Below are 17,245 nucleotides of genomic sequence, written 5' to 3'. Positions count from 1 at the left end.
CAAATAAAATAGTTGCACGTGTCTCTTTATTTCTTATAATACCCATAGGCCATGCACATTGTTCCTGTATGGATGCGTAGAAGGTTACAAAGCTCGACAGTTTCTACCATAAGACACTGGCTTTGAGTTCTTCAGACATTGGTTTCTTAAGTCAGAAGCCTAAATCAGTGGCCTCAGACCTTCCCAGGGGCACCTCTGTCCTTCTGATCTCAGTCTAAAGGTCACCTTACCCAAAAAAAGCATTCTTGGTCATTCAATACAAAATAGCTGTCTAGTCAGCTTTTTTTGTTTTGTTTTTTTTGTTTATTTCTTTGTTTGTATTTGAGTCAGGAGTTCTCTGTGTAACCCTGACTGTCCTGGAACTAGGTCTGTAGACCTGGCTGGCCTCGAACTCACAGAGATCCAAACCTATCTCTGCTTCACAAGTGCTGGGATTAAAGGTGTATGCCACCATGACTGGCTCCAGTTGGCTCTTTTAAGTTTACCTTGTAGCTCACAACAACCAGCCAGTGTTATTCTTCTGACAAAGAATCTGTCAATCAGAGTTTACTCTAAAGCTACTGATAGACCAACTGTCAGTCCACCAAGCCATGGATCAATTCATTGTCTACCCCACTGGAGTCTAATATCAGGCATCTAATAGATATGCTTACAAACATATTCCCTGACAGTTTGTCACACAACGAGTGCTCAATCATGTTCGTGGAATAAATGAAGTGATATTTATCTCTCCAACGTTACTGTGGCTTAAAGGAGAGAGGTAAGATGGTGTTACAGAAAGAATGGGAACCCCGTGCTCAGAGATACCCATATCTTAGTTCAATAAGCCCGTGATGTGTGGTTTTATGGCAAAATCGGCTCATTCCTATGAGATTATCCTGGCTTATGTGATCATCAGAGTCTGTTAAAGTGAACAGGGAAGCAGGACCAACTAAATACCACTGAATTTTGAAGACGGAGAGAAGGGGTGGTAAGCCAATGTATTTAGGAATCTGAAAACCACAGCATTTAGCATCAGCTCAAGCCAGCTTTCAGTCAGCCACTCCCATTACCCTCTGTTCAGCTATCTATTGCTTCAAAACAAACAAGCAAAGCTCTGTGGCTTAAAGTACCAGTGTGGTATTGTCTCTCATGGTGTGAATCTCAACATACAAAGGAATCTCTAAGGATTAAGTTTATGGGCAGTGTAATGTTGTAGTGGGAAATGTGTGTAACCTGAAGCTTGTTCAAGAACATTGTGGCCGAGGGAAATTCTTAAGGTCAAGATGAGGAAGTTTGCTTAAGATGTTTGAAATAAAATTGTTGACCATCTGGATCAACAGCAAGAGTCTCAGGTCCGTGATTAAACAGGAAGTTGCTAGGCAGATGTCCTTGTGGGAGTAATATTTTTTTAAGATTTATTTTTAACTTTTATATGCATGTATATGTGTGCATGTTTGACAAGGTACATACATGTGAATGCAACTGTACACGGATGCCAAAAGAGGATGTCAGCTCTCTGGAGCTGGACTTATATCTGTAGAAGTACCGGGAGCCAAACTCAGATCCTCTGCAAGAGCAGAACATGCTCTCAAGAGCTGAGCCATCTTTTTACCAGCTTCTAGGATTATTTTTTTCTAGTTGTCTCAGTTTCTTTTGTGCAAGAGTATTGTCCTGGGAGTCTTTTGTAAATAGTTCTTATGGTGGTTTGAAAGAGAGTGGTCTCCAAAGATTCATGGGTTTGAATACTTAGTCCCCAGCTGGTGGAACTGTTTGGGAAGGATTAGGAGGTGTGGCTTGTGTAAGAGGTGTGACAGTAGGGGTGGGCTTTGAGGTTTCAAAAGCTAGTACCTTTCCTGGTTTCTCTCTCTCTCTCTCTCTCTCTCTCTCTCTCTCTCTCTCTCTTTGCCACATGGTTGTTGCCTCAACACGTAAGCTCTCAGCTACTGTTTCAGTGCCATGTTTGCCTACCTGTTGCCATGCTCTTTGATGTGATGGCCAGGTCCTCACCTTCTGAAACCCTAAGCCAATAAACTCTTCTATGAGTTGCCTTGGTAATAGTGTCTCGTCACAGCAATAAAAAGTAACTAGGGTAGTTCTCATCACTGGTTAAATGCACACCAGATCCCTCTTTTAGAACCTCCTGGTATTATTTATTCATTTATTTAGACTGATCAAAAGCAAGTCTATTTTGATTCTGAAAACTTTCACACTGGGTTGACTGGGCTCATCTGAGATAATCCTTCTTTGATGATTATAGTCAGAGCTTGACCAGGGTTTTGGTCCTGTAAAGTTTTATTTGAACTAGATATCCAAGATGGCTCACTCACTTCCTTGGGTGTTGTTGCCAGCTGTCAGCTGGAGGGGGGGGGTCAACTGGAGCGCCAACAAGTGGCCTCTGTATAAGGGTTGCCCTTGGTTAGCTTGGCAGCTGGCCCCAAGAGGAAGTGCTACGAGAATCAGAAGCAGGAAAGGAAGGGAGTGGAGGCTGCTGGCTTAGCTAGCTCCCCCCCACCTGCCTGGAACTGGCTTCTTATCATTCCTGCCATATCATTTGGTCAAAGCACTTGCAGGTCCACCTAGACTGGAGGGAGTAAAGAGGAGTAGTAAGTAGGTCAGGGCATACCAACTCAGCCACTTGGGGGAAACAGTTCTCAAAAATGCCCTTATTCAGAGGACCTGGATATATTTTATGGCAACCTTATAATCAACCGCTCCTAATGCATTGACTTGTATTGTTGGCGGTTCTCAGGGTAGGCTGCTTGGAGCTAAGAGTAGAGCAGGTTTGCAGTGAGCATCACTTAGCTCGGGCACTAAGTGAAGAGACTCAGGCTCTGTAGAGTGGCAAGGGGCAGGAAGGGAGTGACTGAGAGTCGTGAAAGGAATCAGGCAGAAGGACCAAAAAGCAGCACTTGGCATAGGTGGAATTCCCGTCGAAGCCATTCCTGGGAAAGAAGAGGAGAGCCTGGAACAGAGGCAGGGGCCAGAAACCACTGAACTCGTTCGTTTTTGTGGGTTTTTTTTTTTGTTGTTGTTGTTTGTTTGTTTTGGGTTTTTTGTTTGTTTGTTTTTGTTTTGAGGTCAATGCCACTCACCTATTTTAACTCGAGGAAAGGATTTGCTGGGGACCGCAGTGGTAAGCTTGATTCCAGAAGCAGGGATGTAGCTTACATGTACTTGAGTCACAGTGTCTCGGAGTCTGAGGTCAGGCTACGATGACGATGATGATGATGACGATGACGACGACGACGACGATGATGATGATGATGACGACGAGGACATCAACAACAGAGCTGGGTGGCTTAAACAGCAGGCATTTATTTCTCGTAGTTGCAGATTGGAAACAGAGCCTGTGTACCAACAGGGTTGGGTTCTGGTGAGGACACTTTACTAGCTTCCCTGGTAGCCATTTGTTGTGTCTTCCTGTGGCTGGGAGGAGCGGATAGCCCACAGCGTCTCCTCTTCCGCATCTCATTTTATCAGGATGATGAGTTTGAGAGTCCAGTCAGGCCGTATGAAATGGTAATAGAAGACGCTTAGAAACGATAGGCTTTAGATTGATCAGACACACATTGGATTTCCTTCTTTAAATAGTTGTGCTATTTCATTGTATACATTTTATGGAATGCCAAGCACCAACAGCATGTGGATAGTAATGGGATGCCCCTCCCCCGTCTGTTTATCGCAGCTCAATGTCAGCGCCTTGCAGATAGCGACCCGGAATGGCCACACAGCCCTTGTCGACTTTCTTCTCAGAGAGAATGCTGATTTGCAGCAGCAGAAGGAAGTGAGTCCAATCAATAAGGGCTTGGGTGTGGGGCTGTGAAGTTGGCTGTGCAAGCGCCCCTGGCAGAGACACGCTGGAGATGAGATATTTCACAAGGAAGGGATTCTTTTGGGGAAAACATTGGCTTTTTTTGTTTTAAGTCTTAATCATGAGAAATAAAATCCAAGGGGTAAATTTTAGAAAGTCACTGAGAGTCCCTGCACAAAACAAAAACTTTGTTTTTTAAAATAGATTGGCTACAGTAAGTCTCAGGTGTCTGGAGGTGCCTTGACTCCGGTAGGAATTTCATCTGTCTGGGAAATACCGGCTTCCGCTGCAGCTGCCGCCACTTAGGGATGTTAAGAAAATGGATCATTCCTCCATCTCAGAATGATCTTGTGGTTTTTTTTCAAAGTCAATCCTTTATTACTGATTGAGGTTTTTCTGAAGTTTGGATTGGCTTCGGCAGAACAAACACAGGCCCTCTGTGCTGGAATCTGACAAGAAAAATCCCTCTATCCCCCACTCTATTTTCCTCTTGTGTGAATATTGTTTCCTCTGGCTGTGCCAAGTCATTTCTATTTATGGCACTGACTTGGAAGGAGGGATTTGACCTGAGCCTTGCCTGATAAGTTTTTAGAGCGTGGACTTAGAGGGATTGGCTCTGTGCTTACCTCAATCAGGCCAAGGAGGTTTCTTCATCCCCAGGAGAAGCTAGGCCCAGCAAGGCGGGTGGCCCTGGCCAAACTGCCAACCACTTTGAGATAAAGGATGTTGCGTCTTTGCTCTTGCTTTGTGCTTTGAGGGAGAAGCTGATTTCCAAGCAGAGGAGAGCTTCACAGTCATCTTAGGTCTCAGGTTACCCCCATGGGTGCTCACAATGCCACCTTGTCCCCTGGTTCCCTCCCTCACAAGCTTCTCACTCAGCCCTACCGTACAGCCTTTCCTGCCCCTCATCTCTCTTCTATTCTGCAAAAGAAGAACTCTGGGAAGTCTGTGCTCATGCCCTGTCTTTGCCCTTTCCCTGTTGTTAGTGGAGTTACTGATCTGTTTGTGTGTAAAGTAGGTGATATAAGGCCCAGCTCCCAGGGTTATCATGAAGGACAGGGCTTTCAAGAACACTTATTTAACTTACTGTTGTTTTCTGCTTACTTTTGAGACAGAGTCTCGTGTAGCCTAAGCTAGCCTGAAATTCCCTACAGACGCTCAACTGGCCTGGCACTTGAGATCCTCTCTCCTCTCCCCGTCTTGAGAATGCTGGGATTGCAAGCCAGGCCCACTACACCTGCTTAGCATAATGCTTGTTTTTTGTTTTTGTTTTTGTTTTGAGATAAGGTTTCTCTGTGTAGCTCTGGCTGACCCGGAACTCACTCTTGGAGATCAGGCTGACCTTGAATTCAGAGATTCACCTATCTCTGCCTTCTAAGCACTGGTATTAAAAGCATGTGCCACCACCCAGTACTTAACCTAGTGTTTAAAACAGGATAAATGTGGGAGTACTGAGTGTGTAGTAAGTACCATGTGAGGATGTGTGGAGTGTGCCTGACGCTTATTCCCAACGTTGTGTCTGCACTTGAGTGGAACTGCAGGCTATCCCAACTACCCTTTACATCTGTGTCCCTCTTCTATACTGTGTTCCCAGCAACTCTGCTACCACTACTGGGCTGCAGAGTCTCCATGTGTCTCAAGCCAGCACTTTCTCCTGTCTGAATACTTCTCCTACCTCTCCCCTTCCTCAACTTCCTGTCCCTCACCTTACTCATTTACCTCACCCCATTCGTTCATTGCTTCTTCCTCAGTCCTGAGCTTCCTTCCCTCCTCTCAGAGAGCTCCATAGGCCTATGTGGCTGTGTGGAAGTGAGATGGCAGGGACATTTGAGACAGGGTATGGATGGACTCTGTGTCTGATGGTCTGAGTTGGGGAGGTGGGGAAGGGGAGAGGGGTCAGGAAGTCCAGGTGGAGTGAAGTGAAGAAGGTGGTTGTTTAGTCAAAGGAGAGGATGAAGGAGCAGGCTGTGGAGACTAGTCACAACCCACCATGGATAGACTCCTCAGAGGAGCCCTGAGGCCCAAGTAAGCAGGGACACCAGCCTTGCCAGGGATGTAGTGAACTTAGTGTAGCTTACATCTAGTCAGGAAGTGCTGTGTATACATTTTCTCCTCTGTGGCCACTCCTTTTGTCCTTTGGTTCTCTGAAGGCTTGGAGAAGTCCTCAGTTGAGCCTTCTTAAGACTTCCTTATCTGTGTTTGAGCTCAGCTGTCATTTCTTCAAGGAAGCCTTTTCTAGCTTCCAGAAGAGTTGGCCCTCCCTTGACGCACATGCTAACCCAGCACTTTTGCCGTTTCCTCTAAATCACTTAAACTTTGAAACTAAATACCTATGTCACTTCATTAAAAAAGATAAATCTCTAGTCCCTGAAAAGACTGGCCCTTAATAGGTGTTTGTTATGTATGCCAAGAATGACATGCAGCCTATGGATGGTGGTGATTGCTCAGGGCTTCCTGTGGTTCCGACACTGCATGCACGGACTTTTGTAACTCTCAGAGATCAGGGATTTGAATGCTGAAACTGGATGATTTTCTTTCTGCAGCCGAAGGAGTCCCCTCTTCACTTGGCAGTTATCAACAACCGTCCCACAGTTGTGAACAGCTTACTAAGTGCTTGGCATGATGTTGATGTCTTAGATCAGGTAAGCAAGCTGAGCCCGGGCACTCTGTTCTCTTGTGTTTCAACGTGAAATTTCCAGGTTTCAACACAATGTGTCAGCAGGAAGTTCTGCTTAGGTTCAACTCTTAGGGGGAACATGTGTCTCTTCTGTAGACATTATTTCTGTAACCTCTTTGCTGTCCCCACACTGCTGTTTTTTTGCAGAGGCAAAGCTGGGATTCTGTGTCTATGTAATCAAGTTGTTCATTTTTAATAGGCGTAGCTACGGCTTCTGATAAACAATGCCAAAGCAAATTGCCAGAAGCTCTTTAAATCAAAAGCCACTCCTCCAGTGTGAAATGTTGTCCTTGGCCTGAAGCTGGTCCCCATAAGAAGGAAGCATTGCTTTTGCCTTAAGTATCTTTTTATGCCAAAAAGCAAAAGAGACCTCTTAGAATTAGAAACAAACAAACAAACAAACAAACACACAAACAAACTAAAAAGATCTCCAGATTGTCAATGAACGGGGACAGAATCAAATACCCTATAAAAGCCACCTGTCACCGCTGGAGATGGATGGGGTGGAACAGCAAGCAGTGGGCGGTTGGTTGTCTCTGTCTCTGACCCTCTGCCTCTGGTGCAGACTCTTATAGCTGCCTTTTCCAGGGGATGCAGGCAATGGGAAGCCTTGGGGGCTGGGGAACCATATGCAGCCTCTGAGTGGCCTCTTTTCTAGGCCATGCCCGCCTGTGTCCTCTAGATTAAAGAAAGCCATTGTGCAAGAGCACACCTGTCCTACCCTCTCCTGTGGCCACTTCCTCACCTGTTGAAACAGCATGACCGGATCCCTCCAGGTTTTCTTCAGCTCCAGCCTCTTGGTTAATCTTTGACTTGAGCAAGGAGACTTAGGGCACTCTGCCCTCCCTCTCTCCCCCCTCCCCCCCAGCCTCCCTTTTCTGTGTTACACAAGCCCACAAGTTGGGAGCAGAACTCAAAGGTATTTGTGTATTCAAACTTACTAATGCTTCATGTCTTTTCTACACAGACAAAGCCTTGTGTTCATGTGTGATTTTGGCTTCTCCAGAACTGGCTTGACCCACTCTTGGGGAGGAGTGTTTGTCATGCCTGCCAGTCAGTTACACAACTCAAGCATATCAGTTCAAACTTTTGTTACATCAGCAATATACATACAAAATAATAGAATTTATATTTTTCGCATAAAGTATACAAAACCAGGACATGTAAATATGGTTTTAAAAAGTAAATGTTCATTCGGCCCCACTGAAGAAAGGCGACTTTTGGTTTTGGTGTTTCCTGTGTTCTTGACTTAGAGCGGTATTGTCAAAGCATGCTTTAGTTGACACAGCACACTTGTGCCTGTGTCCTGTGTGGGTGTAGACAGACAGCCTTTGCATAGGCTTGTTGGTTCCTGTGTGGGGTGATGAGCCCTCAGAGAGGCACACTGCCACCTGCTGGCGGCCTTTTCTGCATGCTTTCCGATGACAGCTTGGCTTTGCCTTTTTTGGTAGGAAGAGACCTTGTGCTTCAAGCTACTGTGCTTCCCCTGACCCAGGGAAGCAGCTGTCTCTGCCTGGTGGAGGAGTGGGTCTGGATCACATCAGGGCTCCTGTCTGTGCAGATGTCTTCACATCAGTCCTTCCTGTAGGAGGTCGGGGTGATGAGCCTGTGTTTACGTGGATTACACTTGCATTTTTTTGATAGAAAACTGTGACTCCACTAAGAAATTCAGTCTTTACTTCTTAATACATAGTAACATAGAAAATGGGGAAAAATAAAAAGGCAGTAAAATGAACTTTAGTCCCCCCTTCTTTAATATTAATTTAATAGTATCAATGTATGTTTCTTGTTTTCCCTGAGTTTATAAATTAAGCTTAGCCAGATATAGTGTCTCCTAAAGCTTTTTTAAAAATTGATTTATTTTTATTTTATGTGTGTTGGTGTTCTGCCTGCATGTATGTCTGTGTGAGGGTGTGGGATTCCCCGGAACTAGAGTTACAGTTTTGTAGGTGTTGGGAATTGAACCAGGATCCTTTGGGAGAGCAGTTAGTGCTCTTAGCTGCTGACCCATCTCTCTAGATCTTTCCTAAAGCATCTAATATCATGTCATAAATAGTTTTTCCTTTATTGAAATCTTTGAAGCCATTTTATTATGGTAAAATGCATATGACATTTGTTAGCATTTAAACTATTTTTAAGTGTACAGTTCTGTGACATCACAGATCCTCCCGTTTCCCAGTCCCTAGCCCCTGGAAAATACCATTCTTCCTGTCTATGAATTTGACTGCTCTAGGTGCCTTGCACCAAAGGAAACCTTTCGATTTAATAGTTGCCAGGTATTTCTATATATTTATATACAGTTTATGTAATGTCTCATTACTAGACATGTGACTAACTATATGAGAGGGGGGTCACAGTAAAGAAACTGCTGATGTGACCACTTCAAGACTAGGGGGAAGGTTTTTATTGTGAATAGCACTGAGAGAACATTCAAAGGCATCTGGAAGAATCTAGAGCAGAGAGAAAAGAAAGCAGACTGGACATGACCAGGGCCATCAGCGAGAGAGCATGAGAGCACGCTGGGGAGAAGAGTGGACAGATAGAGAGCAGAGAATAGCCAAAAACAGAGGACAGAGCACAGAGAGAGCAAGGGGGTGGGGAAGAGAGGGGAGAGACAGAGAGAGAGAGAGAGAGAGAGAGAGAGAGAGAGAGAGAGAGAGAGAGAGACAGGTGTGGGGGGTGGGGGGGTGGGACTCCTGTGGGTTCTAAGGAGTGCAGGTAGCTGAGGGGAAGAGGGTGTGGAGTGGGAAGGGCCAGGACCTGTGTAACAGGTACTTGTGACACTGAGGGAGCCTGGAGGCCAGGAGGGCATTGATATGCTGATAGGTGCCACAGGTAGCCTTATGTCCCTTCTGTCAGAGAGGAGGGAACTGACTCCTATGGTAGTGAGAACCTGTTTTATAAGTTCCTGGCTTTTATCTAACCTCTAGAAATCCTCATATATACAGAGTGCAGCTTGAGACCATTTCTGGACGTTTGGACTACCTGTGACCCTAACCATAACTTCCTCCCGTCTTTCAGTATTTTAAATTCTGCTGCAACATCTGAGCCCACATAAGGATATGTGCTTTACCCATTCACCCCCAAAAGTCTATATGGCGTTCTCTCCTGCATGTGCTTCCATGTCAGTTCACCTCTCTCATGGCAGAGGCAGCAGACCCCTCTGCACGTTGCTGCTGATCTTGGAAATGTGGAGCTGGTGGAGACCCTGCTGAAGGCTGGCTGCAACCTGGAAATCACTGACAAGGTAGCTGCCCTGCCTTCCCTGGCTTTTGGAGCTCTCCCTATTGGCTGCCATGTAAAATAGGAACATCAGGATTCCTGCTGAGAGATGGGCATGAACTGCATCTTCATAGGCAGGAAACCATTTAGATTATCTATCTATCTATCTATCTATCTATCTATCTATCTATCTATCTATCTATCTATCTATCTGAGATAGATATCATCTATTTATGTATGTGTGTTTGCTTGCATGAGTGTGTGTGTGTGTGTGTGTGTGTGTGTATGAGTGCACATAGAGGCCTGGAGGTCAGTGGTCAATGTCGGGACTGCACCCTATCTTATGTCTGAGACAGGATCTCACTGAGTCCAGAGCTTTCAATTTAGCTAAACTGGTTGGCCATCAAGCCCCAGGGATCCTCTTGTCTGTCTTCTCAGCCTTGGACTACAGAGCCAAGCCTTTCACTCTGGGACTCACATGGCAAACACCTTATCGACCGAAGCCATCTATCTCCCTAGCCCTACGCATCAATTTTGATTGAGATTGTTTGGTTGGGGTGGGAGCTGAGAAAACTCACTTCAGATACAGAAGCATCAAATGAAAGCTTTGTTTCCTGAGCCACCAGGGAGGTGGCCAGTTCAAGCGGGATCTGAATTGTGTCATCGAAGGGAGATTGTATAACATATTTATAGGATGGGAACACAGAGCAAGGGGCATGGGGTAAGCTGTTGCATTGACCAATCATATTTCGACACAAGGGGTTAAGCAATGAAGTTAACGTTGGTGACTGGGCCTATCTGGGTCATCTGGTCCCAGGGTCCTTGAGCCTGCTTTGGCAGCCAGGTCCCTTCCTGGACTCTGGCCAGGAAGTTTAGAATGATAAGGGAACAAAGGAGTGGGCAAGCTGCAGTAGTAAGCTTAAGTCAAGACAGGTAGCACACGTGTGACTCGTATGCCTTAGTTTAGATCGCAGGACAACAGTATCTTTTCTCCTCACGTCCTTTACTGGTTAACACACAAACATGAAACACCTGAAGAAGCAGGACAGGCGTTGGGTTCTGGGCCTGGGAATATGAACTCAGCTTTGATCCTTCCAGCAGGGTGGAACTTGTTCCTGAGATGGCTGAACTGAGGAAACGACCTCCTAGCAAGATCTGTCTATAGGAATTACTATTAAATATCAGTCTTTAGGATTCAAATAAGTCAGTGATATTTTTCAAGATTACAAGTTCACATGGTCCAAGTGTAATGTTTATATGTAAAGATTTATACAAATAATTTCCCATCCACACTCGCCTCTAATTTGTTTGGTTTTCATACTGCTACGCCATGTGTATGCATATAATAACTTTGGCTGCTTGAACATTTAAAGTACACTTTATCTTTATTCTGCTCTCTGATCTCTAATTTTGTTTGTGTGTGTGTGAGTGATGTGTGTGGGGTGTGTGTGTGTGTGATGTGTGTGGGGTGTGTGTGTATGAGTGATGTGTGTGTGATGTGTGTGGGGTGTGTGTGTATGAGTGATGTGTGTGTGTGTGTGATGTGTGTGTGAGAGACGTGTGTGTGTGATGTGTGTGGGGTGTGTGTGTGATGTGTGTGATATGTGTGTGATGTGTGTGTGTGTGAGACGTGTGTGTGATATGTGTGTGATGTGTGTGTGTGATGTGTGTGGGGTGTGTGTATATGAGTGATGTGTGTGTGTGATGTGTGTGTGAGAGACGTGTGTGTGTGATGTGTGTGGGGTGTGTGTGTGATGTGTGTGTGATATGTGTGTGATGTGTGTGTGTGTGAGACGTGTGTGTGATATGTGTGTGATGTGTGTGTGTGATGTGTGTGGGGTGTGTGTGTATGAGTGATGTGTGTGTGTGATGTGTGTGTGAGAGACGTGTGTGTGTGATGTGTGTGTGTGATGTGTGTGTGATGTGTGTGTGATATGTGTGTGATGTGTGTGTGTGAAACGTGTGGGTGATGTGTGTGGGGTGTGTGGGGTGTGTGTGTGATGTGTGTGTGATCTGTGTGTGATGTGTGTGTGATGTGTGTGTGATGTGTGTGTGTGATGTGTGTGTGTAGTTCAGTCTTGCTGCTCTGCTCCACTGTCAGCCTTGGTGTTAAGCATGTGATGCCTGTGCTTCTTGTATCCCTTGTGTTCCTCCCTCACTCTGTGCATGTGTGGGCCCGGCTTGGCACTTCCTAAAACCTTGAATCAAACTGGTTTCTCCTGTTACTCTTCCAGGGGTCTGGGTTGGAAGCAAGTTGATTCAGAACAAGCAGACTGTTAACAGTGCAAGGCAATTCCTTTTTACAGTGTAAAATGCCAAGGCGTTCTTATAAAACACAATACACCCTTTCCAACACTGGGCATAGAATCCAGGGCCTTGCCCTTGGTAGGCATTTGCTACACCACTGAGGTATGTTGTCGCTACCCACGTCCGACCAGCGGAATAAGGCAACGGCAACCGTGTTCTTCTTCAAGCGGTTTATTCAGCTATCCCTGTACAGCGAGTTTCTTCTCTCTTTCTCTTCTCTTCTCTCTTTTGTCTGTCCCTCTCCCCAGCTCCCACAGCCCCTTATAAGCATTGCCTTGATCCTATCAGCAGCTGCTAGTCACTGCTAATTGGCCACTCTCAATGATGCGAGGTGGGGTGATCGGGTAGCCACACCTCTCAGCACATACAACTCCATATATGGAGTTGTCTTTTCTCTCAAGCAATGCCTATGCCAACTGCCACTTTGTAATGGTGAGAGTGGAGCCGCTTCCCACAGTATGTCTGCAACCTCAAACCTGCCACCTTTTTTTCTGGTCTTTACCTTCCTGGTTCACCATGTTCTCTAGTTCAGAGCCATGAGTTCTGCATATGTGTGATCTGAGGATTTTTTGTTTGTTTGTTTGTTTGTTTGTTTGTTTGTTTTTCGAGACAGGGTTTCTTTGTGTAGCCCTGGCTGTCCTGGAACTCACTCTGTAGACCAGGCTGGCCTCGAACTCAGAAATCCGCCTGTCTCTGCCTCCCAAGTGCTGGGATTAAAGGCGTGCGCCACCACTGCCCGGCGGATTTTTTTTTTTTTAATCATAAAAGACGAGCTGTGGACAGTGTGGTGAATGCAGTAACACGTGTGTGTGTGTGTGTGTGTGTGTGTGTGTGTGTGGCAGGACCTCCTACCCTAGGGCCTAGGCTGGGGTGCAGTGCCACTGTCTTCCCATATGTGGCTGGTGGCGTTTTATTCTGTTTTCATTCATAATTCCTCCAAGGCTGGGGTGAGACTCTCTAGGAATCCAGCTAATCTAGTTGTCAAGGTCAACACTACCGTGTGACTTTGCTTGTTTTAAACCAAAAGCCTAGGGTTGCTGGCCCTCGGGATGCAATCTCTCCTACTCCCCCTTTTCCCTCAATTCTTTATCTGAGGGTCTGGCCCATGGCTGGCACCCAACACATAAATAACTAATGGATAAACACTACCCTTCCTTTTTACATGGTCCCACATGTTTTTAAATAATAATAATAATAATAATAATAATAATAATAATAATAATAATAATAATAATATACCCAAAGGTATTTCTCAGATTATGTTAAGATCAGGATTGGTAGCCAGGTATGGTGGCACAAACCTTTAATTTTAGCACTCTGGAGTAAGGCAGGTGGATCTCCAGGAGTTTGTGTCCAGCCTGAACTACATAGCAAATTCTAGAGTTCCAGGCCAGCCAGGCTTACATAGTGAGATGCTGGACACACACACACGAGAGAGAGAGAGAGAGAGAGAGAGAGAGAGAGAGAGAGAGAGAGAGAGAGAGACTTGATATAAGTCTAACTTGGGGGGTCTTAAAGCTCTTGCCTCTGCCTGCCTCTCTGTCAAGGGCAAATGGCACCTCCACTCCAATGTGTCATTCCTTAAGGAAAGTTTCTCCAGCTTGAAAATTCTGACTTTTAGAATGCTGCATTCCCAAAAATAGGCTAATTATGGTGATTCAAATGGCTTTACAAGGCAGAATGCAGACAGTATGCAATTAGAGGCTTGCTAACCGCCTGCCAAATGCAATCCTTCCTAATTTCATTACCAGCTTGCCTGCTTACAGGCTGGTTACTTCCAGCCCCTAAGTCCCGGCTCACCTGGGTCTTAGCGCCTGCACTAAAAATCATGCCTTTTGTGCTGCTGAGACTTGCACTTGTAGCTCCTATCCAGACATGGGGTTAGAAACTCAGGTTTCTAACATTGCAATTACTTTCTGGGGTTATTTCTGACCATTATATTTAATTAACTTTAGAGTCTCTGAGTGAATTTGTCATGGGTCATTAGAAATGCAAATAAGGGGCCTGGGGACATAGCTTGTCTTGAAAGCATGATGATATGTGTCTCATCCCTGGTACCCATATAAAAATGCCAAGGCTGGGCACAATGCTGGGCACAATGCTGGGCATGGTATCATGTACTTATAACCCCAGAGTGGCAAAGCAGAGACAGAAGCATTCTGTCTAGTCTAATGGGTAAATCCCAGGTCAAAGAGAAACCGTATCCTAAAGGAGGTGTTAAATGTTCCTAAAGATAACCAAGGTTGGAGGCAGATGTTCACATGTCTCTACCAGTCAAAGATAGTTTTTATATCTAGGTTGGGTATTGGGTTACGCTTCTGATTGAGCATCACCAGACTTATAAATCCTTTGATTAACATTTTAAAAAAATCGTATAAAAGCAAAAAGGAAAGGGGGGGCATGGGACAGGGGTGTTCTAGGGAGGGGAAATGGGGAAAGCGGATGGCATCTTAAATGTAAATAAAATATAAAATAAAAAAAAAACCCAAAAACCAAAAACCAAAACAAAACAAAAAAAAAACCCAAAAACCAAAAACCAAAAAAAAAAAAAAAAAAAAAGATAACCAAGCTTGTCTTCTGGCGTCTGCATTACTTCGTGTGTATTTGTGTGTGTGTGTATGTCATATATGTGTGTGTGTGTGTGTGTGTGTGTGTTGTCATTATTGTCATTGTTCTTGGATCCAGCCCTTTTCTGTCTCATTACTTCATCTTCCTTAAGTGAGGCTTCTAGCTCCTGATCTAAAGTGGCTGTCCAGATTCCCACTCTCCTGTGGAATTCCCTTGGGAAGTGGAGGAATGGAAAGAGAACGTCATCCTTCCCCTCTATGAAGATCTTTCCCAGGAAAGGAATGTGCCTTTGTACTCACATACCATTGGGAGTGTAGGTCGCATCCCTGACAGGGAGCAGGGAAATGTTAGGGATGGCATGCGTCCTAAGGGCTCACCCTGACACCTGGTTTAATTGCAGAGACCCTCAGTGACTGATCCTTAGTTCACTCAGGTGGCAGAATCGGGATCTGAGTTTAGACCTATCACAAAGCTGGAACTCTACCTACTACACAATATCATTTTTTTAAATTTATTTTAATCCTTCCTCCTTTTTATTTTAGCAGGGAAAGACTGCCCTGGCTGTGGCTGCCAGGAGCCACCATAGCCTCATCGTGGATATGCTCATCAAAGCTGAGAGGTACTATGCCTGGAGAGAGGTAAGAAAGGCCAGTTCCAGCCAAGTCAGGGGGCTTTTGGGGCATCTTTCCCCTTCATTTTGCAATGGGGAATGTTCGGTCTGTGTAATTCTTTTCCCCTGTTGTAGCAAACCTTGCTCGGTAGAGTGGTGACTGTCCAGTCCTTGTGCCGTCCCTGTTCATGGAATGGACAGTGCCTCTTCTTGTCTTCCTTTGCGGGCGTTCGCAGTCAGATCTGAGAAAGTGGACCAGGCAGGACATCCATGGCAGCTCTACTGACCCAGCAAGCCAACTCAATGGCTGGCTCTGCCGTGCCCTCTGTCTCATGGTGTCTGGCCACGGCCTGCCACAGAAGCTCCAATGAGTGGCACACTCGGAAAGTACTTTGCTCTTTAGATTGTTTCCCAGTCACAGCTTCTGAGTAGGCAGTCCTCTCCAGGATTCAAGAAGGCAAGATGCTCACACAGAGGACATCAGTCCCAATTCCTAGATCTATGCTGTTTCTTAGTTTCCCAGCTGTGTGCGTGGCTTCTCCCGGGCCAATGTGTCACGCCAGAATACCTGTTCTCCTGTCTTAAGTGTCTCTGCTATGGAGGGGCTACAAACTCAGATTATGGCCATTGGCCAACCCTGGGAAATTCTTTTTTTTACATCCTTAAAGCAAGAATGCTCACAGTCTACCTCTTCCTCATAACCCTGCTTGGCAGTCTGAAATACAGTCATGTCAATGATGACAAGGAAACCTGACACCTGTGTCATTAGGCAATGTGAACGTTCTAGCAATACCATGGCCACTCTTACACGGATCACATACCTCGGCCAGTGAAGCTACTGTCATAAATGTGGCCCGTGAGGATCCACCCAGCAGCACATGACCACGTATGGATTCTTTCAGCGAGGCCTCTCCTCTTTTCCTCCATGCAGAACAATAAAGTCTACCTCGCCCACACAGCAACAGATTCTTACATAAAGGTAGAATTCTGTTTGATCTCCTCCTCTGACTTATTTTTATTCTCTTTTTGTCTTTGCTTCTTTGTCCTTCTGTTCATTTTCTTAAGCATCTTTGTTACTAAAGACTCAGGTTCCTTTTCTCTTGTTCTTTAAATGGTTTTCTACATTCGTTTTGAAAAAAAAAAAGACCAAGCTGTTCAGCCCTTCTATTTTTAATGCCTGGTAGCAGTCTCATATTCTCTTGTCTAGATGAGAAGAAATGGCTTCTGCGCCTAACAACCCTTTCTTTTCTGACAGATCCTTGGGGGTAAGTAGATGATAAGCATTGAGACCCTTGTACAGTGCACACACACAGGTGAAGGAAGCCTTCAGAAACAGTGCACTGAGAACTCCGGTGACTGCTGGGCTCCTGTGGTCTGCAGTGCTGGGAAAACTTGCTTTCAAATACACGGCATTAATTTCCTTCTTTAAAACCTTTACCAAATACACTTATTGTTTTCATTAATCAAACCAGCTTATATCCTGGCTTAGTGCAAAAATAATTACTAGTAAAAAGTTTAAAGAGATAATTTGAACTTTCCTTTTGTAGCCACTTACATGTGTTATATGTACATCCCCACTTAAATTACCTATCCATTGTGTCTAAATATACATATACATATTTAACCATCATTATCCATCATTCAATTCAGTGATTCAAAAGGATGCTTCTTAAATCTGCCTCGTGCTATTATTATTATTGTGGTGTGTGTGTGTGTGTACGTGTGTGAGAGAGAGAGGAAGAGAAAGAGAGAGAGAGCATAGCTTTTGAGAGTCAGTGCTGGCTGTTCACTTTGAGGCAGGGTCTTTCCTATTGTTTCTGTGGAGCTTCAGTACTGCAGGCTGCTAGGCCTGAACACTGTGATTCTTTTCCTTCTTACCTGCTGTACAAGTCCTGGGCTTACAGAGGAAGTCCAGTACATCCAGCTTTTTTAAGTGGGTTCCAGGGAGCAAGCTCCTATGGTCACGCTTGTGTAGCAATCATCTTCAGTGGCTGCGCCACCCTGACAGCCCTGTTTACCCTCCCACTTCTGGCCCTTACAATGCTATCACTGTTAGAAAAGACTTGGG

The 17,245-nt window shown here is 45.1% G+C and overlaps 1 protein-coding gene across 1 annotated transcript in view; it reads left to right on the top strand.

The window, feature by feature from the left end:
• The window catches only part of LOC117702158 (ankyrin repeat and death domain-containing protein 1B-like), a 57,736-nt gene that overhangs the window by 35,097 nt on the left and 5,394 nt on the right, over positions 1-17,245 (top strand). The window contains 4 exon segments of the mRNA XM_034493449.2: positions 3,668-3,766; positions 6,337-6,435; positions 9,619-9,717; positions 15,110-15,205. Of these exon segments, the coding sequence (XP_034349340.1) occupies positions 3,668-3,766; positions 6,337-6,435; positions 9,619-9,717; positions 15,110-15,205 (393 nt within the window).

This window comes from Arvicanthis niloticus, unplaced genomic scaffold, assembly GCF_011762505.2.
Source record: "Arvicanthis niloticus isolate mArvNil1 unplaced genomic scaffold, mArvNil1.pat.X pat_scaffold_517_arrow_ctg1, whole genome shotgun sequence".
Taxonomy (NCBI): Eukaryota; Metazoa; Chordata; class Mammalia; order Rodentia; family Muridae; genus Arvicanthis; species Arvicanthis niloticus.
The sequence above is the reverse complement of the archived record's forward strand: the minus strand, read 5'-3'. Positions and strand labels throughout refer to the sequence as shown.